The following is a 27,888-nucleotide window of genomic DNA, read 5'->3' as shown; positions in this document are numbered from 1 at the left end:
TATAGAGCAATTCATGGAAGCCCCGGTGTTATCTGACGCCGTAAACTCATTGGATGCGTTGCATAAAAGGCGTTATGTGGAAAAGCTTCAGTTTGTCCATTCGCCAGGTCCGTATTTGATGCCTAAATCGATGTTTTTCGACCCGCTGTCTTCGCCTGACCCTGATATTTACAACTATCTTGTCCACACAAAATCAGCTTATTCTCACGAAAGTTTGAAAAACTTTAAGAGCTTGGAGGCTTATAAATGCTACGTTGCTAGTTGGGTGAAACAGGTCCTCGTACACGAGAATTCGACAGGAATCTTGTGCTCGGAAGGTGATTTACGAAATTTTCAATTCAAAATCTTTTGTTCTTGCTAACATCCACTGTCAAGTCTAATGTATTTCATGTCATTTGTCAATGGAGCTAGGGCTTTTAATGTTTATATGGTTTAGCGATAGCACTCTCACTACATACATATATAATATGTAATAAATATGAAGTGCGATAGCACTACTCCAGATTGTCCCTAGTTGAATTTATTTTTTAGCTTTTGACCTCAATAGTGAAATTGTAAATTAATTGTATGACAACTGTCTTATTATCCCCTTATAATTATATATTTTCAGGTAGTTCATTCACAACGTCTGAGTGTATGTTGTCGGCGATTAGCCTAGCAATGATCTTAATTGTGGTTGTCAGCCCAAAACCCTCTAAATATATATTAAATGCATCTTACCAGATATAAAATGACTACTACATAATCTGTGGTAGTCGTTTGGAGCCCAGTTTTCTCGTCGAATTGCAGCAGTCAATCTCGCTCTCCTCTCCGGGTCTCTCGGAATACGGTAAAACTTCAAGTCTCTCCGTCTTTCTTCTCTGTTTTTGCAACCGACCGCCACACACGACTTCACCATTTTAATTATTAATGTTAACGAGCAGAAAAAAACGCCATAATAGGAGGAATTTACGAAGCGCTAATGCATTAACATGACGAGTATACGGACAACGTCACGTGAGTAGGGTCTATAGGTAAAACGGCACCATTACAGATTGAGCGCGACAATGTGTGAGTGGATTGTGCAGCGCATTCATTAATTGCGTTAAATATTTTAACGTGATACATTTTTTAAAAAATTAATTACCGCCGTTATCGGAATAAATTTGATAACCCTACCTTAAGCCTAAACTAAAGACTCTGGGTAAGTGTAACATTATGTCTGTTATGTTAAATACAATTAGAAAACGATTTAATTAAAAAATATACGTATATATATTGAAAAAAGGCATGTCCGATATTTTTTTGCCGATTCCGATACTTTGAAAATGAAGTGATCGGACCCGATCAATCGGCATCCGATCGGGACATCCCTACTTATAATAATAATTTTAGAGACAAATGTTACTATATACAGTGGTGGCAGAGAATTGGGGGGGGGGGCGCGAAACCTTTACGTGTTCGTGGGGGGGGTAACCGAGAATAAGTGAGAAGCAGTGACCTAGCCTAAGTGTACGGTATGCTAACGTTACAAAGCTATTAAGCGTTATTCAGATAACCATAGCATAAAGTACATGCTAACAAGTTAACCAAACCATCAGTGTCACTCCAAAACACCAAAATAACATATGAAATCATATAAAATGTGTTAGCATTTTCACAAATGAGTCGCTTCATTGTATAAGTCGCACCCCCGGCCAAGCTATGAAAAAAACCCGATTTATAGTCCAAAAAATACAGTAATTTTTACCAATCAAATTTTGAATGTGCATTAACCTTCAATGTAAAAGTGCTTATCTTCCATGAGAAAGCTCTAGTTACCACCATTGTTCATACACGCCTGACATTCCTTACAAAAACCTGCCACAAGCACTTCCCACAAATTAGCATACGCCATATAAAAAGCTGTTGTGGGCGTTTGCCCCTGTTTGAAAACAGAACTGTGTTCCTGTGTTTGTGTTCCTCATCATTCTGAAATAACAATGGTAGACTATGAGGTCACCGTCTACACTGGTGATCGAATTAATGCTACCACCGTGAACCCCGTGCACATTAAGTTGGTGGGTACAGATGGCGAGAGTGACCGCACGTGGCTGAAATCTTTGATCATCTTCAGAGGAGCGGTAAGTGTGAAAACAGCTCACTATGCTGAAACTTTGTTTTGTTCTGAGAGTTGATTGGTCGTCAACCCATGTTAAAACACTTAATTAGTAAAACATTATTTTTCACGCATTCGTTCTTTACAGTCTGTGAAAGCTACATTAGTTTTTTGCAGTCAGAATAAATTAAGTACAGTAAAACAAAAATGTATTTTATTTATGGCTTTCTCAGAAAACAAACATTTTAGGACACTAGCATGAATTTACACAAACGGTAAAAAAGTTAAATTATTTAAGTTTATTATTATAACCCACATAAGTATATATGTATATAAGCTGTAAAGCAATAAAACTGCAACAAAAATGAATGAAATGAGAAAAAAAAACATTTTTATATGGGTCAAAATTATTTTTCGAGCACCTTAGACGGTCATTTACTTTGCATATAATTTAGAAAAAAAAAAAAAAAAATATATATATATATATATATATATATATGTGTGTGTGTGTGTGTGTGTTTATATATATATATATATTTTTTTTTTTTTTTTTGAGGAAAAAAATATTTTTTAAAAAGATTTTTTTCTTGCATTGAAATATTTTTTTTGATTGAAGCAACTTTTTTGGGATTGAATGATTTAGACACAAATGTCCTAATTATAATATGGCTCAAACACAAAAAGGATTGCTTCAATCAAAGAAAACTTTTTCAATGAAAAATTAGGTGTTCAAATGCAAATTTTTCAATCTCAAATATTTTTTCGCATTCAAAATTTTTTTTCGATGATTGAAATTTTTCTTTTTTTGATTGAAGTGATTTTTCTTTATGAAAATGCATATATATATTTTTTTGAAGCAACTTATTTTTTGATTGAATAATGAAGACAAAAATGTCCACATTTTGGCTAATCTGGCCCAAACACAAATCAACATTAGTTCAATCAAAAAGTTGCTTCAATCAAAAAAGAACAAAAACAAAAAAGTTTCAATCAAGAAAAAAATAAAATGAATAATAATAATAATAAAATAAAAATTAATCAGAGACAAATAGCTTTCACATGGATTTTTTTTTAGTTTTTCAAGTTTCAAATTTATTTTTGCATTGAAACACTTTTGGATTTTTGGATTGAAGCTTTTTTTGGTTGAAAATATACTGTATATTTTGATTGAAGCACCTTTTTTTTTTAAATTCAAGCAACTTTTTTTTGGATTGAATAATAAAGACACAAATCTACCTCCATATGGCTCCGCCCAGGGGATACAATTTTTGACTGGGGTAACTACACTGGCACGACACCAGCGGGCGTACCAAACTTAATGGATGACGATCTTGGCGAAAAGTATTGCCTAAGCAGCCTGATTTAGAATTCACCTCAAGAATGATGGGAAACAAAAAAACACTCATTGTCAACTTATGATTATAAATATTACACATAAACATATTGTGTCCTCCCTGCCCCAAAAGTCAAACCCCGCCTATGATAACCCAATGTAAAAACCCTAAACACGCAGGCCCGTGCAGATCGTTTTAGAAAAACAAAACTTTTTATGATGTTTTTCATTTTAACTATGCTAGCTTAGTATTTGCTTAGCTGGTAAATAAAGACCACTATTGCCTTGACTTAAACTGGTAAATGATCCTTTATGAAATTATGAGTTCAAATCTACAAACCAAATATGAGATTGAAAGGTTTTATTATTGTTTCACATGTGTTTTCATTGCATTTGCTATATAGGCTACATACTGTAGTACATCGTAGGCCCTAAAGTACACTGTTAGGTTTAGTTGAGGTACTAACGTGTTGCGGCTTTGATGTTACTGTTGTTCTTTTTGAGTGAAGAAATTGTATCTTCTGTGTTTTGGCCCTCCTATGTTTACTTCAGGTTAGGTAAGGTAACACCTCTGAGTATGATGCAATGCCCTTCTAACCCTGATTCAAACAAGAGCTGGCTTGCTGTCTTTCTTGAAATGCCAGATTCCTTGTTACTGTTTTATTATTATTGTTTTCTTTAACCAGAATTTCTTTAAAAGGAGACATTTTTGTGCATTTTTCCTAAATTTAAAACAGTTCTCAAGTGTCTGTCTTAATAGCACGTCTGCCGTCACTCCGGCAAACTGTTGCACCCACTGCCGATACCGCTTACGACACATCTCCACTAACACTGGAAAGACCCCTCTTCCTTCCTGTGTCAGTGCTTGACATACAGTGGGGCAAATAAGTTATTTAGTCAGCCACCAATTGTGCAAGTTCTCCTACTTGAAAAGATTAGAGAGTCCTGTAATTGTCAACATGGGTAAACTTCAACAATGAGAGACAGAATGAGGAAAAAAAAAACTGAAAATCACATTGTTTGATTTTTAAATAATTTATTTCCAAATTAGAGTGGAAAATAAGTATTTGGTCACCTACAAACAAGCAAGATTTCTGGCTGTCCAAGAGGTCTAACTTCTTCTAACAAGGTCTAACAAGACTCCACTCATTACCTGTAAAAGACACCTGTCCACAACCTCAGTCAGTCACACTCCAAACTCCACTATGGCCAAGACCAAAGAGCTGTCGAAGGACACCAGAGACAAATTGTAGACCTGCAACAGACTGGGAAGACTGAATCTGCAATAGGCAAAATGTTTGGTGTAAAGAAATCAACAGTGGGAGCAATTATTAGAAAATGGAAGACATACAAGACCACTGATAATCTCCCTCGATCTGGGGCCCCATGCAAGATCTCACCCCGTGGCGTCGAAATAATAACAAGAACGGTGAACAAAAATCCCAGAATTACACGGGGGGACCTAGTGAATGACCTACAGAGAGCTGGGGGTCACAGTAACAAAGGCTACTATTATTAACACGATGCAACACCAGGGACTCAAATCCTGCACTGCCAGACGTGTCCCCTGCTGAAGCCAGTACACGTCCAGGCCCGTCTGCGGTTCGCTAGAGAGCATTTGGATGATCCAGAAGAGGACTGGAAGAATGTGTTATTGTCAGATGAAACCAAAATAGAAGGAAACAAAGGAAAGAATGAATGGGGCCATGTATCGAGAGATTTTCAGTGAAAATCTCCTTCCATCAGCAAGGGCATTGAAGATGAGATGTGGCTGGGTCTTCCAGCATGACAATGATCCCAAACACACAGCCATGGCAACAAAGGAGTGGCTATATAAGAAGGTCCTGGAGTGGCCTAGCCAGTCTCCAGATCTCAACCCCATAGAAAATCTGTGGAGGGAGTTGAAAGTCCATGTTGCCCAACGACAGCCCCAAAACATCACTGCTCTAGAGGAGATCTGCATGGAGGAATGGGCCAAAATACCAGCAACAGTGTGTGAAAAGCTTGTGAAGAGTTACAAAAAACGTTTGGCCTCCGTTATTGCCAACTAAGGGTACATAACAAAGTATTGGGATTAACTTTTGGTATTAACTAGGGCTGTCAAAATTATCGCGTTAACGGGCGGTAATTAATTTTTTAAATTAATCACGTTAAAATATTTGACGCAATTAACCACATGGCCCGCTCAGACAGATTTCAATGACAGTAAAGTGAAATGCCCACATTTTAATTGTGTTTTATGGAGTTTTGCCGCCCTCTGCTGGCGCTTGGGTGCGACTGGTTTTATAGGCTTCAGCACCCATGAGCATTGTGTAAATAATTATTGACATCAACAATGGCGGGCTACTAGTTTATTAAAACTAAAAATTTTATTAAAACGAAAACATTAAGAGGGGTTTTAATATAAAATTTCTATAACTTGTACTAACATTTATCTTTTAAAAACTACAAGTCTTTCTATCCATGGATCGCTTTAACAGAATGTTGATAATATTAGTGCCATCTTGTTGATTTATTGTTATAATAAACAAATACAGTCCTTATGTACCGTATGTTGAATGTATATATCCATCTTGTGTCTTATCTTTTCCTTTTAAACAATAATTTACAAAAAAATATGGCATACTTTATAGATGCTTTGAATTGCGATTAATTGCGATTAATTACTATTAATTAATGTTTAAGCTGTAATTAACTCGATTAAAAAATTTTAATCGTTTGACAGCCCTAGTATTAACCAAATACTTATTTTCCACCGTGATTTGAAAATAAATTCTTTAAAAATCAAATAATGTGATATTCTGTTTTTTCGTCCACATTCTGTCTCTCATGGTTGAGGTCTACCCATGTTGACAAATACAGGCCTCTCTAATATTTTCAAGTGGGAGAACTTGCACAATTAGTGGTTGACTAAATACTTATTTGCCCCACTGTATTCACTCTTTAAAAAATAATTGTACACCCAGAAATTTGTTTTGATAGGCACATCTTTTTTTAAGGTGTCTACTTATACCGTTTCCTGCCCAAAATCCCTTGGACAGCTGGTTCTGATAGAACTAGACAAACGAAGATTCCTGATTCTTCCTGGCGATGCTTGGTTCCCTAACAAGGTAGAGGTCAAATCACCCGAGAACAACATCTACACCTTTCCTATTTACTGCTGGATCAATGACGAGGAGACTCATCGCTTCAGAGAGGGAAAAGGTGGGTTGTTTTGGGAGCTTAAATGTCTACTTGTGTGTATTAGCTAGAAATAATCCTTGTGCAATATGGTTGTTTTTTGCAAGCTTTGAGGATCTTCGATGAAAGCAACTCTCTCGGTCAGTACTCAAGGGAGCAAGAGCTGAGCCAGCGAAGCGTAGACTATGGGTGAGTTTACTGTGAATGTCTCCAATGTGTTCTTGTTTGCATTTAAATTGTCCAGTATCAGGAGGTATTAACTTTTAAACCACCCAACAGCTGGGATCTGTATGCCCCAGGTGTGCCCTACACCATTAAGGCAGATGGTCCTTTGAGCTTGCCGGATAAGGTCCAGTTTTCCTTTACCAAGAGTACTGAGTTTGCATTCACAGCGACTACAGGGTAAGTGCCTTACAAATCTTACATTATTAAAGGACCATTGCATTCAAGGTTCAATATGCTTCATGCCCTTTTTGACTATATTGTCAGCAGTTCTGACCAGTGTTGTCACAAATTACTTGAAAATTTTAATGACTGATTACTGATTACGCCTCAAAAAAGTAATCTAGTTGCTTTAAAAGTCATTTTAATTGCATTTTTTTTTTGGGACATTCTAAATTTGGCTTAATTTCGGCTTAAAATCTCCCTACCTGACTCTCCTCTGCCCCACCCTGTCCTCCCCTTCCCTCCTCCTGGGAGAGCCATGCAGATGGTCCTTATCTGACGCCCTTGATCTCTTCTCCCACGGTCGGCCACAGAGTCCTGTGACTCTTATTTTGTCTGCAAGCACAAACGAATACTGATATACATTAAGCCTGAACGATATATCGTTTACACATTGCCATCGCGATGTGCGCGTGCGTGATAGTCCCATCGCAAGCACGTGCGATAGTTTTTATTTTTTTTAATCCACATTCGCCTTGCTTTCTGCTCTGCGCACAGCCTCACACCCTCCCTCTCCCAGCCCTTTGTTCCTCACAGTCACTGCAGCACTTGCTTAATAAAGTTAACGATGCTCGTTGTCTTTTATCTTGCCAAAGAGGCGGACTTCAAAGCGGAGCCATGTGCCAATCATCGTTTAACTTGTTAAACAGTTTCTGCAAGGAAGCCGCGCTGGAATGAATGTGTGTGTGTGTGGAGACGTTGGAGGGATATAAAATAAATGCCAGAAGCGATCATGAGGAGTTTGATATTTCTACATGTCACTCCAAGAGTCACAGCTATGGTAGATAAACAGAAGCATTTAATAAAGCCAAGCATTTTTCTACTACAGTACTTCTTTCTTGTTCAAAAATGATTTGGTTGGACAGTTATGTTTAAAACTGATCATAATTATGACATTTGAAGTGCTTAAAAACCATTTATTTATATACATTTTTTAAATCACTTTGGGGGAAAAAGTGAGAAAAAAACATGTCTTATATGTATCTCTTTCCAATGCCAAATCTGAATAAATACATTGAGCACAAAAAACACACACACAAAAAAAAAATTGGGGGGGCGCTACGTCGCGGTTTTTCACTTATCGTGGCGGGTCTGGTCCACATTAACCGCGAAAAACGAGGGATCACTGTACACTGTGGTGATGGTGAGTCATCCAAAGTCTTTCCAAACAGCTATTCAAGTCATCTAGTGAACATTTCTTAAAAAAAAAAAATATATATATATATATCTTTTTATAATTAAAAAAGAAATATATATATATATATATATATATATATATATATATATATGTATATATATTATTTTTTCAAATTTTATTTTTAATATCGCAATATATCGCAAACCCCCCAAAAATCGCAACAATAGTTTTTTCCAATATCGTTCAGGCCTAATATACATATACATTCCTACCCCCCCTCCAAATCCGCTGTCGTCTTTTCAAAGTATCACTGCCCCTCCTACCAACCGTGACTAGGAAGTTTCCTTATTGTCGTATAAAAAAATCCTGCACGTGACCTGTGCGTTGTGTCATATCCCTGCTATGTTGTATGATATATGTGTTTTCACTATAACTTGCCTGCAGCTGCGCTATCATTTCTGAAGAAGAGAGAGATAGCTGGCGGCGTGGTTCATCTGCAGCGGCCCGATGCTTACTCATCGAATGTAATTCCGTTGTCATGTCTGTGTGTCAATGACTATTAAAGCTCTGTATTCCCTGTATTCTGTAATATATCGGTTACTTTTTACCAATTTTTATCCCTTTGCTGCCTCAGCATAAGAATGACAACAGAAAAATGTCATCACATGTAACTGACTTTCCGATAATTGAATTTAAAGAGGAAGATCAGAATGTTTCAAATAAGGCTTAATCTTCGAGTTAGTGGGGGTTTAATCAGTCGAAAGAGTTGATTTTAACCACCATTTACTCATGCTAGCTTACCCTTTCAAGAGCCCTGAAACTAACAAATAACTGACAAACTCCATGGAATTAGTTGAAATCAACTCCACAGACTGATTAAATCCCCTGCTAACTCAAAGATTAAGCCTCATGTCAAAAATTCAGAACTTCGGGTTAGGGTTTAAGGTTAACAGCAATGTAAAACAATGCAAATTGACTGCACATTAATCAACAACATTGGATTGTGAAATAAACAGTGCAATAAACAGAAAGGTGGGGCCAGGTGTAAATGCGCGTGCATAACTCGGAAGTACGCCGTACACGCGGTCAATTTGACCACAAAATGTGGCGGCAACTTTACGCTCAATCGGACTCATAACACATCTCAAAGATGCTAAACGAACATGTCACCTCACAGCATAAATGTGCAACACGAACATAATGTAAACAATGCTTGCCGACTTGACTACTCGCCGTTGCAATGGCAAAGTTACGAAACGGCTGAACATGTAGCGACTTCAAACTATCTCTGGAACCCTCCAGAATGAAGGAAAAATACTCGTGTTCATTCATGGACGCACACAGATTAACATTCCCTCGCACATCTCAACAGGTGGCTGCACTCGGCTTGAATGCGCACCTCGCCTTTCATAGTCCTAAAACACTTAGCGCGTGTGACTCGAGACCAAAACAGGAAGTAACGGTTGGCAGTTACCATGGAAACGAACCCATAGGGAGAAGATGGGAACCTTTCTAACATTTTCTATTCGAAATGATCTCTTTACATGACTACAATAGTTTTCATTCTACATATATTAAGCGGCAATAACAAAATAGTAATGCACAGACACTAAGGAAACTATCTTTATTCAGATTACTGGTTTGGACAAATGAACGCGTTAAATTGACGCATTACTGGCGATACTGGTTCTGACAATAAGCATGTTAGATGGGGTCCGCTGGGTCCAAAACAACTCTTCTTATGTATGTCATGACTCCTTTTTCAAAGCACTACATCGCTAATACAGTGTATCACAAAAGTGAGTACACCCCTCGCATTTCTGCAGATATCTAAGTATATCTTTTCATGGGACAACACTGACAAAATGACACTTTGACACAATAAAAAGTACTTTGTGTGCAGCTTATATAATAGAATTAATTTATTTTCCCCTCAAAATATAGCCATTAATATCTAAACCCCTGGCAACAAAAGTCAGTACACCGCATGGGAACTAGGTACATCCCTAAATGTCCAAATTGAGTACTGCTTGTCATTTTACTTCCAAAACGTCATGTGATTCGTTACAGGAGTGCTGTCAGCATTGCTGCAGAGATTGAAGAGGTGGTGGTGGTGGTGGGGGGGGGTCAATTCCACCACCATGCTTGACACACTTATCTAGGGCTGCAGCTATCGAATATTTTAGTAGTCGATTAATTGATGGACTAGTTAGTTCGAATAATCGAGTAATCAGATAAGGAACATGAAAAATTAAAATACCTGAGATGAGTCTCAAACGGTATAATTTTTTTTTTTTTTTTTTTTTAAATGAGAATCTATGTACAACAAAAGAAAATTGGCTAACTTACATTGAAAAGTCTGCTGGCTTAAATGCTATAAAATGCTAAAGTTTTTTTTACAATGCTCTTAAAAAAATGGTTCAGACACATATTCCCACAAAAAAAAAAAAAAACGGATAAATATACCTATAAAACAAATTGGAACGCATTAAAAAACATAAGCTCAAACAAAAACTTAGCTTACTTCTTAACAGGGAGTGGTTGGATTCAGCCATGTGAAAAGAGGCAGACCAGAGGGCAGTGTTTCCACCCGAATCAATAAAACTAAATGCAAACACTATCACAATAAACCATTAGAACGCCACTTTAACTAAATGAATACTCGAAGCAAAAAAATGTAATTTGAATATTTTTTTTCTAATCGAATACTGGAGTTAATCGATTAATCGATGAAGCACTACACTTATCATTGTACTCCTCACCTGGTCGCCGCCACACATGGTTGAGACCATCAAAATCAAACAAATTAATCTTCGTCTCGTCAGACCATAGGACATGATTCCAGGAATCCATGTGCTTTGTTGACATTTCTTCAGCAAACTGTTTGCGGGCTTTCTTGTGTACCAACTTCAGAAAAGGCTTCCTCGTGGGGTGACAGCCATGCACACCAATTTGATGTAGAGTGCGGTTTAAGGTCTGAGCACTAACAGGCTGACCTCCCCACCTCTTCAATCTCTGCAGCAATGCTGAGAGCACTCCTGTAACAAGTCACATGACATTTTGGAGGGAAAATGACAAGCAGTACTCAATTTGGACATTTAGGGATGTACGTAGTTCCCATGCGGTGTACTCAGAGGCGTCGCTTCCCATTAGGCAAACCAGGCAATTGCCTAGGGCCCCCAGCCAGCAGGGGCCCCTGGAGGGCCAACAGATTTAGCACACGCAGCTTTACTGCACTGTCGCGGCGACAAGCGACAAGGGAGTGTTTCCATACCATGGAATCATTTGGCAGATTATCTAACGATTCTGTTATCAATCCCAATCAGCACTAACCATGTCATGTAGATTATACATGTTTAAGAAACTCCAATCAGCTATTAATACCACATGATAGTTTAAAGAGTGACTAACCAAGTACTCTCTGGAAAGTACTTGCGGCATTGTTTTACGTTGATTTTCATAGGCCACATCATTATTTATGTGACTACTTAACCCTTTAACACCGAACGTGTCGGCAGCGACGCGTTTACGCATGCAGTCTTTGAAGCTTCGTCACGCTGTAATTACGTCACCCACGTGCCGCTGGCTGGTCTCATTTGAACGTGCGGAAGTTGATGTCCACACCAGTTTTTATTTGAAGTCAATCGACCAAGAAAAACGGGAGATAATGTCATTTGAGTTTTATAGTTTTATTGCACTCATAAATATGCATTAAAACGCTGCATGGATCATGTATCTATCTCCATATTTCCATCATTTCTTGTCCTTTTTCAAAACCGAAAGCAACACAAAAAAACTACAGATCCCAAGACCGTTGTGATGTCAAGAAGGACGAACCGAATGTGGACATTTTTAATAAATTTCCGAGCAAGGCGCCAACTAAGGAAAAGGAGGCATGCGAAGCAAGCAACGGCCGGTGTTGTGCACCGGTTCGATTGAGCGAGCGACTTTGAAACGTGCAGAATGAATCTAAAACTAAATTTAGCGTAAGCGAATGCATTATTTCATTAACTCAAGGAAGAAGATGAGCCGTATTTGTCGTTTTCCTGGGATGAGTCGGCGTCTCGGCGAGTAGAAGTGACAGCAGCGCGCTAAAGAGTAGGCTGTGTGACGTTGTGTGTGACGCAGCTCCGTGACCTGTTCATGCAGAAGCTTTATTGAGGGGGGAGAAAAAAAAAAAAAAAAAAAAAAACTTTATTGGGTTGTATGCCAGAAAATTTTAAATTGAACCGGACTACTTGTCAATATTTTTGAAAATACTTTTTTTCAATGTTATATATATTTTTTCTTCACTATAATCTTTTCAATTTTTATAAAGATGAGTGTTTGAGAAGCTTGATTGCATGTACGTACTGTATATACTTTAGATAAGGTGATGGGTATAATACCTAACTTCACAAAGAGATATCCTCCAAACCCTTTTGTGTTAGATGATATATATATTTTTTCTCACTATTTTGCACTGTATATAACCTGTTTTGACCATAGTATGTGTAAAGGCCAAAAACGCCTATGACCATACTTGCTGTTTGTGTAGAATTGTCAAACATAAAACTATTCAATCTTATTTTTTTCTATTGAATGTTTATCCTAACAAGTTGAATAAATATTATCAAGCTTCAAAACGGTTGGTCGAGCATGTTTGGTTGTCAATGGGACATCAACATTACAAATTTTGAAAAAATATTTTGGGATTTTTTTGTCTTTTTGGGTCCAAAATGTGGATTATAATTGGTTAGTGAAGAAAACAACAGTTTGGACATGAAGTTCAAGGTGTCCTTAAAAAAGGGACCCAACTTGGCCATTGTGAACAATTTTTTCTTTGAAATATAAAGGCAACATCAAATACATGCAAATTCGGCCAAAATAGGCTTAGGTGTTAAAGGGTTAAAGTGATTTTTCCAAAAAAGTCCATCAATGTGTCCATTGTATTCCTCGTCGAATACTCTATAAGAAAAATATAACATATATTTATCTAAAATAATCCCAAACGATTTTATTAGCAATTTTAATACTCCTTTTAGTAAGGTTCCTTGGGTATGCGTACGTTCCCATAGCTACCAGTCCTGTTATTGTCCTACGTCACAAGCACTGCGTATTCTGGGAGCGAGAATAGGCGTTAGGTGCGCATTTCGATCAGAGGACGGCCACCTGTTAAAATGTGTGCATCCATGAACGAATTCAAGTCCATCCATATGAGTCAGTTTAAGGTGCTTAGTTTTCGCCCTTTTTATCGCCAAGATGACCACACGTGCACGCAGCGCGCACTCGTACCCCCCCACCTTTGTGTTCATTTTACTGCGCGAGTATGTATGTGTGTCACGTGACTCGGAAGGGACCTATGTTGCTTGTTGCCTGGGGCCCCCGTGGACCTTTGCTATGCCTCTGGGTGTACTCACTTTTGTTGCTAGGTGTTTAGATAATAATGGCTATATTTTGAGTTATTTTGAGGGGAAAATAACTATTATATAAGCTGCACACAGACTAGTTTTCATTGTGTCAAAGTGTTATTTTGTCAGTGTTGTCCCATGAAAAGATATACTTAAATATCTGCAGAAATGCGAGAGGTGTACTCACTTTTGTGATACACTGTAGGTGAGTGCGATGTAGCGGAAGTCAATTTTTTCATGTTATTGGGGGTTTCCTGGGAAGGGACGCAATGGTTGTTGGTAAATAGCTTTGCTAGCTCTGAAAAGTAGTCTTTCAGAATTTGATGGACGTTATAGCAGCTTTCTGTTTTTTCTGGTTTGTCCTAATCTAGTTAGCCCGAGAAAAGCTAATGATAAAACGAAAGGATGGGGGCGGGGGGTTGTTCCTTGTCCTCTGTTGGTACACAGTCTATGTAGGAAGTCGGCGTGATGTCACGATGATGTCACCTCGCTTAGCAGCGTGTCGCCATTTTGTGAAGGGGGACCGCACAGCTAAACATTCCATAGACAAACGTCTGAAATTAATATATCTCAGGTGTGTTTTGCGTCTTTTTTCCTAAAAACATCTTAAACGTGGCTTACTATTATCACGAGTCACTGCCGACAGACGCGAGGAGGCGATGCAATTTAAAATTAGCGTTTATTGGCTTACAAAGCTGCCGATACAAAGCCGCAGCTGATAGCTGGGTAAACAAAGGAATGGCCTGCAGTGGAGTTCGGAAACATCTACAACTACCTCATAAAGTCACCCAGTAAGTTGACCTTTATCATTTACGTGAAATATGTACTGTGTGGAACTGAGAAAATTGGTAGTATATACGAAGTGATTATTTCTGCCGTAACTGGTAATTTGCCTCCAAGCGTTATTTAGCCGTGAGCACGTCACGGCAAAATAACCAATTCGTACCAGGCCAATAATATACCGATTGACTAATCAGAGCAGTTCACGGCAAAAGATAAATAACGCTTTGCGAGTTGCCGGTTACGGTAATAATAACCACTGCCTAGTCTATTGAATCCTAGCAGCTAATTGGGGCAAAAATTAAAGTTTACTCACCAGTAATAAAATGTCGGCTGCAAACGTAAATGTGCTTGGATTTAGGTTCCCACAGGAGAAAATAGTCCACGGAACCGTCTTCTTTTACTGTTCCTCGATTAATTGCGCTCAGCCATTTGTTTCTCCTTTTTTCTCACGTGGAAGAATGAAGAACTTCAAATGCGGCTCCGAACTCTTCCTTGTGTGACAACCTGCAACACGGCAACTTTTAGTCATTCTGACGGAAAAAAGACCGCAAATAAAATGAAAGTTAAACGCGTTTGAGCAACTGCTTGTGACTCATCTTTTGCCCCATTGTCAATATGGCGACGCTTTGGTGTGGCTGGTGACGTCATTAAATGCCCGGATGTCCGACTTCCTCTATGTGTAAGTCAGTGTTGGGTGTATCAAAGCAGGTGTAGAACTCAATCATTTCCTCTGGCAGTTTGTTGTTATTGCTGCTGCTGCTTGTGATGGAGTTGCGTGTCTGCCGTAGGTCTGTGAGATGATGGAGACCCTGCCAGTCTGGATTTTTTTTTTGCAGGCCTCAGTATTAGAAGAGGAAAATTCAGCAGACCATACCTCATAGTTAGTCCAAGAGTTATATTTTCCACTACTTGGAGGGTACAGCTTTGTTCATGAACAAAGAATTTGTCTACAGAGCAGTCCTATCTTTAGCTGTCTAAACAGATGCAGATTTGTAGTCTTATAGCAGTACTGAAATACAAGATCAGTCTCTCAGCCTCTTCATTTTCAGTTTAAACAGCTTTGTTCACGCTGTTGTCCGATTTAAAGCTGCCTGTAGGAGAGGTAGAGGATCATCGTTTTGTGGTAAGATCGGACAAAACAAATTCACGCATCCTTCACATTACGTTAATGTGATCCAAGGTTTTTAAATCCCCTTGTTGGTGTTATTTTGGGATATGAGTTATGAGGTTCCACTGGTTGAAATCTCACCTTCAGCAGTTCGACGTTCGTCAAGCAGTATTTCTTTGTCACCTGAATGTCTGCACACCATTTGTCATCTTTGTTATTCCCTGAGGCAACTGTGTGGTCTCCGCGGTAAAAGGAGCGCATATGAAGCTGTATGGCCGTGTCTGGGGTATTATTTATCCAAGTTTGTGTAAATATAGACTTTTCCTGATTGGTTGTTGCATATGTTGTGTTTATATTTGCTATTAAACAGCTGCAATTTTGTTTCTCAGGTTGGTTGAGCTTCAGATAAAGGGACTAGCTGACAACCAGGAAAACTGGGAAAATCTTGATGATATCAATGATGTGTTCCACAACAAAGACACCCCCTTATCAGGTACTGAGGCTTAATGCTTCTCTTGTTTGGTAAAAAGGGCAGGGTTTTCCTTATTATTTACATTATTTAAAATAATATTTGGGGTGTCCCGATCACGTCATTTTCAAAGTATCGGAATGGGCAAAAAAATATCGGCTATGCCTTTTTAAAAAATATATATATATATTTCAATTAAATAGTTTTCTAATTGTATTTAACGTTACAGACATAATATGTTACACTCATCCAGAGTCTTTAGTTTAGGCTTAAGGTAGGGTTATCAAATTTATCCCGATAACGGCGGTAATTAATTTTTTTAAATGTATCACATTAAGGCAATTAATGCACGCGTTGCACGACCCACTCACGTATTGTCGCGCTCAATCTGTAATGGCGCCGTTTTACATATATAGAGAGATAAAAGGCAGCGTAAAATGAGTAGAGTGAATTTTGGCAGCCTTTGGAGCCCTTTTTTTAATTGGCTAAAGCCTTACAATCCCTCTCCCTACGATTAGAAACATCATGGGAAGAAATGTGGGGAAGTAAGGTAGCAATTGATCTTTTTCTTAACACCTTATGTTATTTCCCAACGCAGAGAAGATATATCAATTGGTAGTACTACGCACAGTCATGGTTCCACTTCCCATCATGCATTTAGGCATGGCTACAGTATCATTTACTGAAAGCTCAACAAATACACTATATGCTAATATTTAGTCACAATATACAAAGTCACAAGTCTTTCTATCCGTGGATTCCTCTCACAGAAAGAATGTTAATAATGTAAATGCTATCTTGAGGATTTATTGTCATAATAAACAAATACAGTACTTATGTACGTATGTTGAATGTATATATTCGTCTGAGTTTTATTCATTTTTTTCTTAATGCATTGCCAAAATGTATATGATCGGGAAAAATTATCGGGAATGATTGGAATTGAATCGGGAGCAAAAAAAAAGCAATCGGATCGGGAAATATCGGGATCGGCAGATCAAACTAAAACGATCAGGAGCAAAAAAACATGATCGGAACAACCCTAATAATAATGATGTTACCAATTTGACTATTTCAGTCAGATTGTTAGCATAGAAGTAAAAAGCTGTCTCACCCTTTTTCCTGTGTATTACTTATAGTAGTAGCTCTGAATGACCAACAATATGTGCAGAATTCGTTCTTCACTGTATTTTTTTTTAGATTACGTCGAGGAACACTGGGAGGAAGATTGGTTATTTGCATACCAATATCTAAATGGCACTCATCCCACACTGATTCAACGTTGCAAAACTCTGCCTGATAACTTCCCTGTGACTGATGACATGATCTCCATGCCTGATGGTTCCAACTTGACTCAGGAGTTGAACGTAAGTTTTTTTGGTGGGACAGAAGATTTCGATATAGAAAACCACTTAATCAATGGCACACGTGGATTTGTTTGCCCTCAAACAGCAAGGCAACATATACCTCTGTAACTACAAGAACCTGGATGGAATGACCGCAAACACGGTCCAAGGAGTTCAGCAGTACTTGATGGCGCCCCTAGTTCTACTTCACAAAAGACCTGATGACAAGCTGATGCCTATAGCAATTCAGGTGATTTACATTTACTCAAATGCATGCTCTCCAATGTAAGTACAGCTTGGATTCCTTAGGGTTTGATTTGGTGTTACATTCCTGTTGTCTTTAGCAAAGTAGGGCCGTCCTGATAGCTTGTAGGATTCATCTGTGGCATTCCGAGCGCCTTCTGGTCACATGAGTGTACCCTGGCATATTATAGGGTAAAGGCTGTGCATGCATTCCATCTACTGGCTAAGTCGTACCCTCCAGGCAACGCAGGCAACCAAAAGTCCGCAATTAATCAATCAGTCCTGAAAAAAAAAAAAATCTTGCTCGATGGATTGCTAAATAATCGTTTCTAGAGCTGTCCCGATTAGTCGATATAGTCGACATCATCGATGACATACATGCGTTGACGAGCACAACATTCCATCGAAGGTTAATGATGGGTTAAAAAAAATAGATGTGTGGAAAGTTGAGAATGGCGAACGCTCGGTATACAAGCGGAGAAAGCGGCACAAAGTCAAGAAAGCGCACCAGAGTTGCCAAAACATTATTTCAACGAAACAAAGGATGTCTCTTCAATGCCAAGCTTGCATACTAGGCTGCACGTCAGCCGTGAATTAACATCTAAAGCGCTGTCAACCAGTTGTAATTTTGGAAGACGACAGGAAACAACAAGCTGGCAGATCGTAAGTCCATCTAACTAACGACATTTTTTCCATTGAAGTTGCTAAGCCTGTCGCGATATGAAATAAGGCGTGTGTGTACACGTGCGTGTTGATGGCATATGAGACTCAAGTTCCTTTCACACATGTTTATTGGTCATCAAAACGCTGTAGAATTAAAGTTCAGACATACAAAATAAGGAAACACATCCATATTAACCACTGTAAAATGTTAGCTACATTGAGGCTAATGGGGGAAAAAAGACAACCCACTAACCACTTTAGCCTGCTATGCAACATTGGCAGTCTTCTTCAAAACTCAAACTAAAAGGTGACACATCAAACATGAAAAATGGCTGGTTAAAAGCAATTTCATACGAAAAAATAAATTTAAAAAAATATTATTGAAACCAAATGCAATGACGAAAAGTGCACTTTTTTTGCGGAGTGCAAAGCTTGCGGTTAGCGATTTAGCGAACGTACTTCCGGTGAACATTTCAAAATAAAAGCACTTCATGTTTAACATATAAATAACGCTTTTTGGAGTTAATCTCACATCCTTTAGAACTCAGATTCTACACGAAGAATAGCTTTAAAATGACACCCTTTATTTAAAATCTGATTGGCAATGAATAAGTATCATAATTATTATATGATGTTGGGAAAACCCATTGGCAGTGTATCAAATACTTGTTCTCCCCACTGTATATAGTAATATACTATAATATTAATGCTAAATAATTTCATTTTTTTTTTAAAGAATTGTTTTGAATGTTGGAAAGCGAAGTCAGCGTTCTGAATCGGTTTGCATTCCATTCTTTTGCACTAGTTAATGCTATCAGCATTTGACCCCATTGTTTATTTTTGATTTGTTGTTCTTATTTACGTGTTTATTTGTCCTTCAATAAAGAATCTAAGTGTTCCAAAATGTTTTTGTGAATTAATAAGTGTCCACAAAAACTTAATTGCTACAATAGTTTATAAATAATAAATTATTAGATTAGTTGACCTATCGTTGGAAGAAGTCTGTTGATTAATCGGGAGAAAAATAGTCGAAAAATAGAGTAGTAGGACTTCAAAGTTAGTGTCCCAACGACAACAACAACAATCTGATTGGCGACTTGACAGTCCTCCAGCCTATGAGAAAACATCACGGTAAAATGTAGCATTCGGTGACTCCACTGTTTTGCCGAGGAATGTCAAATCTCATGGTGGCTTAACGTTACATTATCAGAGCATCTTGACTTTGAAAAACCTGCCCGAAGATATAAACTATGCAAATTTGATTAACATTTTCTAAAATCACCTCTTAAAACTCACCAAGGACCAAAAGATCCATTTGTTGAGCTTTACAGCTACATTGACGACTGCATCATTCACAGCAAAGACAAAATGCATGCAAGTCATATTCATATTTATCCTCTGACAGCTGAAGCAGACTCCGGCAGAGGACAACCCAATTTTTCTCCCAACTGACTCCAAGTACGACTGGCTGACGGCTAAGATTTTTGTGAGAAGTGCCGATTTCTCAGAACACCAACTCAATGCACATTTGCTGCGCACTCATCTACTGGCCGAAGTTTTTGCAGTGTCACTGCTACGCAATCTGCCCATGGTGCATCCCTTGCACAAGGTAACTAGAGTCCTATTATCCGTCAAAATATGTTGTCCCAAGATTTAAGTTTCACGGTCCTATTCTATCCCTTAAGCTCCTCGTACCCCACACACGCTATACTCTGCAGATAAACGAATTAGCTAGAGAACGGCTAATTGGACCAACTGGAGTCTTCACGCTGGTAAAAATCAACATTTCTGTCTACATAACATTTAAGATCCTCTGTTTCAATCATGTGTCGCACTGTCTTTCAGTTTGCAGCCACTGGTGGAGAAACGTTGCTAAAAGTCTTGGCGCGATCACTGTCCGCAATCACTTACAGGTCTCTTTGCATCCCTGAAGACATAGCTGATCGTGACATGCAGGACGTGCCAAACTTCTACTACAGGGATGATGGACTCCAACTGTGGAACATCATGTTCAAGTATGAGAAACTCCAACCCAATAAGAAGTATTCAATTCAATTTTATTTGTATAGCCCTATATCACAACAAGGTTGTCTCAAAGGGCTTTGCAGAGTCAATATGATACACAATCAGAAACAGTAGATTAATTAGATGAAGTTCATGTCCTGGGCATTCCCATCATTAGACCCTGTTACGTCCCAAGGACGGCTCGCGAAGGGCGTAACAAAAAACAAGCCACACAAGTTTACAAGCTGACACAAATTTATTTACAAAATAATCAAACTCGCAATGAATATATGCAAATTGCGGAAAAAGGCCGGCTTCAGGGTAAGCCCAGGCAAAAACAACAAACAAAAGGAACTACACTTAAACCCGACCCGTTAACTAAACCCTGATCGTGAAAAAGAACAAAGAAAAGACAGCCACTAACCTAGCTTCTTACACTAAACAAAACAGGAGAAAACGTGTTGAACAGAAATGGTGACTTACCCCTACTGCTTCAGTGCTGTTATTTACAGAGGTGAACAAAAACGATCCAATAACAAATAAACACAAAAGACCTCACCGAAAAAGCGGGAGTGTATCAAACTAGCGATCAAAGCACACGAGAGTGAATGGCGAGCAAACAGCTGGGGAGGAGGACCGCGGCACGAATGCTGTCAAAGGCGACCTCCCAGGGTGTTGACAGGTTTTTGAAGCTTGGCGCCTTTTCGTTGTGGTCAATCAACGGGGGCGGCGACATCTGTCCATCCGGCGTTGATCAGCTTACGTCACAGTGGGAGAGGAGGCAGCCAGCTGGTGGAGGTGACGATCAGCTGACTGGAGGCTTCTCAAAATAAAACAACAGTTAAACGGCCAGGGCTGTCACAGACCCTCCATGTCGGCAAGGAAAAACTCCAAAAACCCTTTAGGAAACATGAGAAACCTTGGGGAGAAGCACAGTCAGGAGAGATCCACTCCCAGGACGGACAGGCTATAGACCCTACTCACATAACGTCACAACCACGCCCCCGCGTCATATTGTCCGTCAACTCGTCGTGTTGACGCATTACCGCTACGTAAATTCCTCCTATTATGGCGTTTTTCTGCTCGTTAACATAAATAATCAAAATGGTGAAGGCGTGTGTGGCGGTCGGTTGCAATAACAGAGAAGATAGACTGAGAGTCTTGAAGTTCTACCGTATTCCGAGAGACCCGGAGAGGAGAGCGAGATTGACTGCTGCAATTCGACGAGAAAACTGGGCTCCAAACGATTACCACAGATTATGTAGTAGTCATTTTATATCTGGTAAGATGCATTTAATATATATTTAGAGGGTTTTGGGCTGACAACCACAATTAAGATCATTGCTAGGCTACTCGCCGACAAAATACACTCAGACGTCGTGAATGAACTACCTGAAGATAATTATAAGGGGATAATAAGACAGTTGTCATACAATTAATTTACAATTTCACTGTTGAGGTCAAAAGCCAAAAAATAAATTCAACTAGGGACAATCTGGAGTAGTGCTATCGCACTTCATATTTATTACATATTATATATGTATGTAGTGAGAGTGCTATCGCTAAACCATATAAACATTAAAAGCCCTAGCTCCATTGACAAATGACATTAAATACATTAGACTTGACAGTGGATGTTAGCAAGAACAAAAGATTTTGAATTGAAAATTTCGTAACTCACCTTCCCGAGCACAAGATAGATTTCTGCCGAATTTTCGTGGTCGAGGACCTGTTTCACCCAACCAGCAACGAAGTATTTATCATCCTCCAAGCTCTTAAAGTTTTTCAAACTTTCGTGAGAATAGGCTGATTTTGTGTGGGCAAGATAGTTGTAAATATCAGGGTAGCAGATGTCAGGCAGAGAGGGCGAAGACAGCGGGTCGAAAAACATCGATTTAGGCATCAAATATGGATCTGGCGAATGGATAAACTGAAGCTTTTCCACATAACGCCTTTTATGCAACGCATCCAATGAGTTTACAGCGTCAGATAACACCGGGGCTTCCATGAATTACTCTATAAATGGCACGACTAATTGAAACCATTGAGAATAGGGCTTAAAAATGAGGGACAATATGGCGGCCGGATACAGCGACACGTCATTTTGTGACATAGGTGAGTAGGGTCTGTAGATCTTCCAGGACTGATGGTGGGTATTAGCAGCAGGAGGTCCAGTCTGTAGAGATGCAATGGAATGAAGAAACAAGGGGGGGGGGGGGGGGGCAACGAGGACGTCCAACCAGCCAGGGGTCAGGATAGTCAGGAGGCTGCAGCTGAAAAATAGCGCCTATAGGGGGTAAAGGGGACACCGGGTGACTAGTGATGAAGAGACTAATCAAATACATATTAGAATTAGAAAAGAGAAATAAAGACAAGTGGTAGGTAGAGTGAGAAAAAGAGGATAGGACTCAGTGGCTGTACTTCCCCCAGCATTATAGCTTCTAGTGCAGCTGAGACTGAACTATGAGTCAAATCCGATTTCAACTAGCCTGACCATAAGCTTTGTCAAATAGGAACGTTTTTAGTCTAATCTTAAATGTACAGACAGCGTCGGCTTCTTTAATACTAGCTGGAAGCTGATTCCATAAGACAGGAGTTTGGTAGCTAAAGGCTCCAGTTCCTACTGTACTTTTAGAGACCCTGGGAACTACCAGTAGACCTGCATTCTGAGAACAGAGTGTTCTGTTGGGGCGGTATGGAACCAGAACATCGGTGAGATAAGATGGCTCCAAACCATCAATGGTCTTAAATGTAAAAAGGAGGATTTTAAATGTAATTCTAAACTCGACTGGAAGCCAGTGAAGGGCCTGGAGCACAGAAGTGATGTGCTCTTTTCTATTAGTTCCTGTTAAAAGTCTTGCTGCTGCGTCCTGGACTACCTGAAGACCTTTTAGAGAACTTTTAGGACAAGCTGCAAGTAAGGAGTTACAGTAATCCAATCTAGATGTAACGAACGTGTGAATTAATTTTTCTGCATCATTTTTAGACAAAATATTTCTAATTTTGGCTATGTTGCGCCGGCGAAAAAAGGCTGTTCTGCAGGTTTGTTTAATATGAGCTTTAAATAATAAGTCAGGGTCAAATAGAACTCCTAGGTTTTTAACTGTGGTGCTGGAGGCTACACTTACATTGTCCAGAGTGACTATCTGGGCAGTATTATTACTATTTGCGCAAAAAGGATGTGTGATGATACAATGTTTCTCTCACAAGATTTGTGCAGGGCATTATACAGTACTACTACAAAAGTGACAACGAGGTCCAGCGAGACTCAGAGCTGCAGACGTGGGTAGGGGACATTTTCGAACACGGATTCCTTTCTCACCCGCAATCAGGTGATCTTTACAGTTTCACATTGCTATGCGAGTGTGCATTTTACTGACCGGCTCAGACATGCCTTTTTCTTCACAGGAATCCCTCAGAGTTTCACCACTGTGCCAGAGCTGATCAAGTTTGCCACCATGGTGATGTTCACTAGCTCATGCCAGCATGCAGCTGTAAACAGCGGACAGGTGAATCCATGTGACAAAGACTAGTGTTCCTTTATATTCCTTCTGGTCTAAATAGAACTGAGCAATGCTTTTTGCGAAAACCTTATTGCAGTACGACTACGGTGGCTGGATGCCAAACTGCCCCCCCACTTTGCAGCGTCCTCCTCCGACCAAAAAGGGGACAACAAGCGAGGCCACAATGTTGCAGACATTGCCACCTATCAATGTGACAGCTCAGGGAATGGCCACAGTGTGGCTGCTAAGCAGGCAGTCCTCAGACTTTGTAAGTAAAACTAACTTGATATGACATATTTGTTGAGGAAGGCAAATACGGTACTCTTATTATTTTGACAAAGATAAAATCTTTGTCAAAATCACACAGATGTGAAAAAACAGTGTCTGCTTTAACTAAAACCACCCAAACATTTAAAGGTTTTCATATTTTAATGAGGATAGCATGCAAACAATGACAGAAGGGAGAAAAATAACTAAGTTAACTCTCTGCTTAAGGAGACTTAAAGAGCAAATGCAACCAATTTTTATCAAACAATTTAAGTCAGGTGTGTGCCCAATCACTGATGAGTGGTTTAAAGCTGCCCTGCCCACTATAAAACACACACCTGGTAAGGATTGTCTGATGCGCATCATGGCTCGGTCAAAAGAGCTGTCTGAAGACCTGCGATCAAGGATTGTTGATTTGTATAAAGCTGGGAAAGAATACAAAAACTAGGGCTGTCAAACGAAAATATTTAATCGAGTTAATCACAGCTTAAAAATTAATTAATCGTAATTAATCGCAATTCAAACCATATATAGAATATGCCATATTTTTCTGTAAATTATTGTTGGAATGGAAAAATAAGACACAAGACGGATATATACATTCAACATACTGTACATAAGTACTGTATTTGTTTATTATAACAATAAATCAACAAAATGGCATTAACATTATAAACATTCTGTTAAAGCAATCCATGGATAGAAAGACTTGTAGTTCTTAAAAGATAAATGTTAGTACAAGTTATAGAAATTTTATATTAAAACTCTTAATCTTTTCGTTTTAATAAAATTTGGAAAATTTTCAATCAAAAAATAAACTAGTTTGATCGCCATTGTTGATGTCAATAATTACACAATGCTCATGATGCTGAAATCCATAAAATCAGTCGCAGCCAAGCGCCAGCAGAGGGCGACAAAACACCAAAAAATACAAGTAACAAGTCGACATGAAACTGTGCTGTCATTTTAATCTGTTTGAGCGGGGCATGTGCGTTAAATGCGTCAAATATTTTAACGTGATTAATTTAAAAAATTAATTACCGTCCATTAATGCGATAATTTTGACAGCCCTAACAAAAACATCTGGACATTCATCAATCAACAGTCAGAGAAGTTGTCTACAAATTGAGTTTGTGTGACTCGGTGTGACGTGTCACTTCCGCGTTTGTCCCCTTTCAGGCTCGAACTTCGGAACGTGATTATTTTGTCAAATATACAACATATAAATTATTTTTTTCATGCTTTATTTGTTGGACAATGTTTAATTACTTTAATTGTGACCCTATTTGGCATTTTGTGAAATTACTTCACATTTGGTCTTTAAAAATAGCTTGACACAAATGGAAATTCAATTGAAACACGTGGGGAAAAACACCTAATTTTTAAGTAATGTGTGTTATCAAGCGTAATGACATATTTAGGTAAGAAATAAGATTTTTCATAGACTTCGTAACCTACCGACATGACAAGGGAAACGGGGCCGATTCGCAGGGGGTCTATTTTCAAAAACTTCAAATATTTAGAAAACTAAAGCTGCTACTGACCTAAAACCAAAACAGGGACCTTACCTTAGCCATATATGAGTCCCCACGAGCAGCGGCATCCAAAAATTTAAAGTCGTTCCCTTATTAAATCCAAATCAATTATTTTTTAAATGATTTTTATTATCATTATACATTACATACTGTTAGCGAATGAGGCTAGCGGCCGTCTGGCCTAACAGGAGCTTTTCTGGTGAAAATTCATGTGAAAAAATGCTTAAATCCCTGAATTCTTCATAGGTATGCACATAAAACCGTCTCGATTCTTAGTTAAAAGCGCAGAAACCATGCAGTTAGCTTTTATTTTACGTATATTGACGAGTTGCAATGCTACTATGTTAGCGAATGAGGCTAGCCTGGCGTAAACAGAGCTTTTGTGGCGAAAATTCTTTTGAATAAATGCTAAACTCCCTGAATTATTCATAGATGTGAACGTAAAACAGTATCGATTCTTGGTTGAAAGCAAAGAAACCCTGCAGTTAGTGTTTATTTTACTTATATTGACGAATCTAGAAGTTTTTTGAGTGGAAGCCATGAATTTTTTTTTTCTAGTTACATCTGAGATGCAATTGTTGGCTGTTTTCAACAATGTACATCAAAAATAAAGACATTGATTGTCTAAAAATGGTTCAATATTAGGTGAAATGTCTTGTTTTCTCAAGTATATTTTAGGGCTGTCAAACGATTAAAAATTTTAATCGAGTTAAAACAGCTTAAAAATTAATTGATCGTAATTAATCGCAATTAATCGCAATTCAAACCATCTATAAAATCAAACGATTAAAATTTTTAATCGAGTTAAAACAGCTTAAAAAGTAATTAATCGTAATTAATAGCAATTAATCGCAATTCAAACCATCTATAAAATATGCCATATTTTTCTGTAAATTATTGTGGGAATGGAAAGATAAGACACAAGATGGATATATACATTCAAAATACAGTACATAAGGACTATTTGTTTATTATAACAATAAATCCACAAGATGGCATTAACATTATATACATTCTGTTAAAGCGATCCATGGATAGAAAGACTTCTTTCTTAAAAGAAAAATGTTAGTAAAAGTTATAGAAATTTTTATATTAAAACCCCTCTTAATGTTTTCGTTTTATTATATGTTATTTATTTGTAAAAATTTCAATCAAAAAATAAACTAGTAGCCCGCCATTGTTGATGTCAATAATTACTTACACAATGCTCATGGGTGCTGAAGCCTATAAAATCAGTCGCACCCAAGCGCCAGCAGAGGGCGGAAAAACTCCATAAAACACAATTAACAAGCAGTTCACTGTCATTTAAATCTGTCTGAGCGGGGGGAGTGCGTTAATTGCGTCAAATATTTTAACGTGATTAATTTAAAAAATTAATCAACGCCCGTTAAAGCGATAATTTTGACAGCCCTAGTATATTTATAATTGTTTTGTACCTAAAAAAACGTTTTATCCGATTACTCAATCGATAGAATTTTCCATCGAATTCTCGATTACTAAAATATTCGATAGCTGCAGCCCTAATATAAAGACGACTATTCTTTGTTCCAACAGGTCCCTCTCGGACATTACCCAGAAGACCATTTCTCCGAAGAGATCCCCTGTAAGCTGCAAAAGGATTTCAAAGCTGAACTTGATATGCTGTCGAATGCAATAAACGACAGAAACAAAGACTTGGAAATCCCTTACACTTACCTGGATCCAAAGAACGTAGAGAACAGTGTGGCCATCTAAACATCACAAAAGGGATATATGTCTACTGTGTTTATATTGTGTAACAGAAAATGCAACAAAGGGAACCCCTGAGTTGTAGTATGATGCCATTTGCTAATTTTATTGGAAACATATTCATCCAGCAACATTTGATCTCTTAAATTGCAAGAGTTTGGGGATTCACTGAATGATAGAGCTGGCTTTTCTATCTACAATACTAGAGTAAGGGCTAGTTTCTTGTTAAAATATGTCAGTCAAACATTTTATCTGCATTTTCCTCTTGGGTTGCTTTTTTACACTTTAAGGGGGTGTAGTGGAGCTGTGGATTATTTAAACAAATGGATGATGTTCAAATAAAAGTTAAAAATGTCCATGAATTTTAGATCTGATTATTTAACATAAGCATTTACTGCATATCTCCTCTTGGATTAATTATCTTTTCAAAATATAATTGTTCCATACTTGGGTGAAAGATGAATGAATGAATTTATTGTCGTTGTCATCATCATCATCATCATTGACAGTTTCAGAGTGTGGAATTTGCCCGAAAGAAAAGACGATGAGACAAAGGAAAGATGGGAAAAGCAAAAGCTTATCGATACCCGTCCCCCAACAGCTAGGGACGCACAGACAGCATATTTGTGTTACCGTCCAGTTATCAGCTTCTTTTTTGTTTTTCACATAACGTTCAA

General features: G+C 38.4%; 1 protein-coding gene across 1 annotated transcript; it reads left to right on the top strand.

Moving 5' to 3' along the window:
- The first annotated feature begins 1,919 nt into the window (after window positions 1-1,919).
- LOC130919963 (arachidonate 12-lipoxygenase, 12R-type-like) lies at window positions 1,920-27,573 on the top strand. Its single transcript, XM_057842645.1, has 14 exons — window positions 1,920-2,102; window positions 6,410-6,614; window positions 6,698-6,779; window positions 6,870-6,992; window positions 15,843-15,946; window positions 17,123-17,289; window positions 17,375-17,518; window positions 19,580-19,783; window positions 19,860-19,946; window positions 20,020-20,189; window positions 23,389-23,510; window positions 23,587-23,687; window positions 23,779-23,949; window positions 27,038-27,573. Exons 1-14 carry the CDS (start codon window positions 1,962-1,964, stop codon window positions 27,215-27,217), a joined length of 2,001 nt encoding a protein of 666 aa, XP_057698628.1. The 5' UTR covers window positions 1,920-1,961; the 3' UTR covers window positions 27,218-27,573.
- The last annotated feature ends 315 nt before the right edge of the window (window positions 27,574-27,888 follow it).

The sequence above is a fragment of the Corythoichthys intestinalis genome, chromosome 8 (assembly GCF_030265065.1).
Source record: "Corythoichthys intestinalis isolate RoL2023-P3 chromosome 8, ASM3026506v1, whole genome shotgun sequence".
Lineage (NCBI taxonomy): Eukaryota > Metazoa > Chordata > Actinopteri > Syngnathiformes > Syngnathidae > Corythoichthys > Corythoichthys intestinalis.
This window is presented reverse-complemented; position numbering and strand designations above follow the sequence as displayed.

Coding starts and splice junctions, on each gene's coding strand:
- LOC130919963 (XM_057842645.1), top strand. CDS start 1,962: ATGGTAGACTATGAGGTCACCGTCTACACTGGTGATCGAATTAATGCT. Junction 15,947..17,122: donor CAAAGACACCCCCTTATCAG/GTACTGAGGCTT, acceptor ATTTTTTTTTAG/ATTACGTCGAGGAACACTGG. Junction 17,290..17,374: donor ACTTGACTCAGGAGTTGAAC/GTAAGTTTTTTT, acceptor GCCCTCAAACAG/CAAGGCAACATATACCTCTG.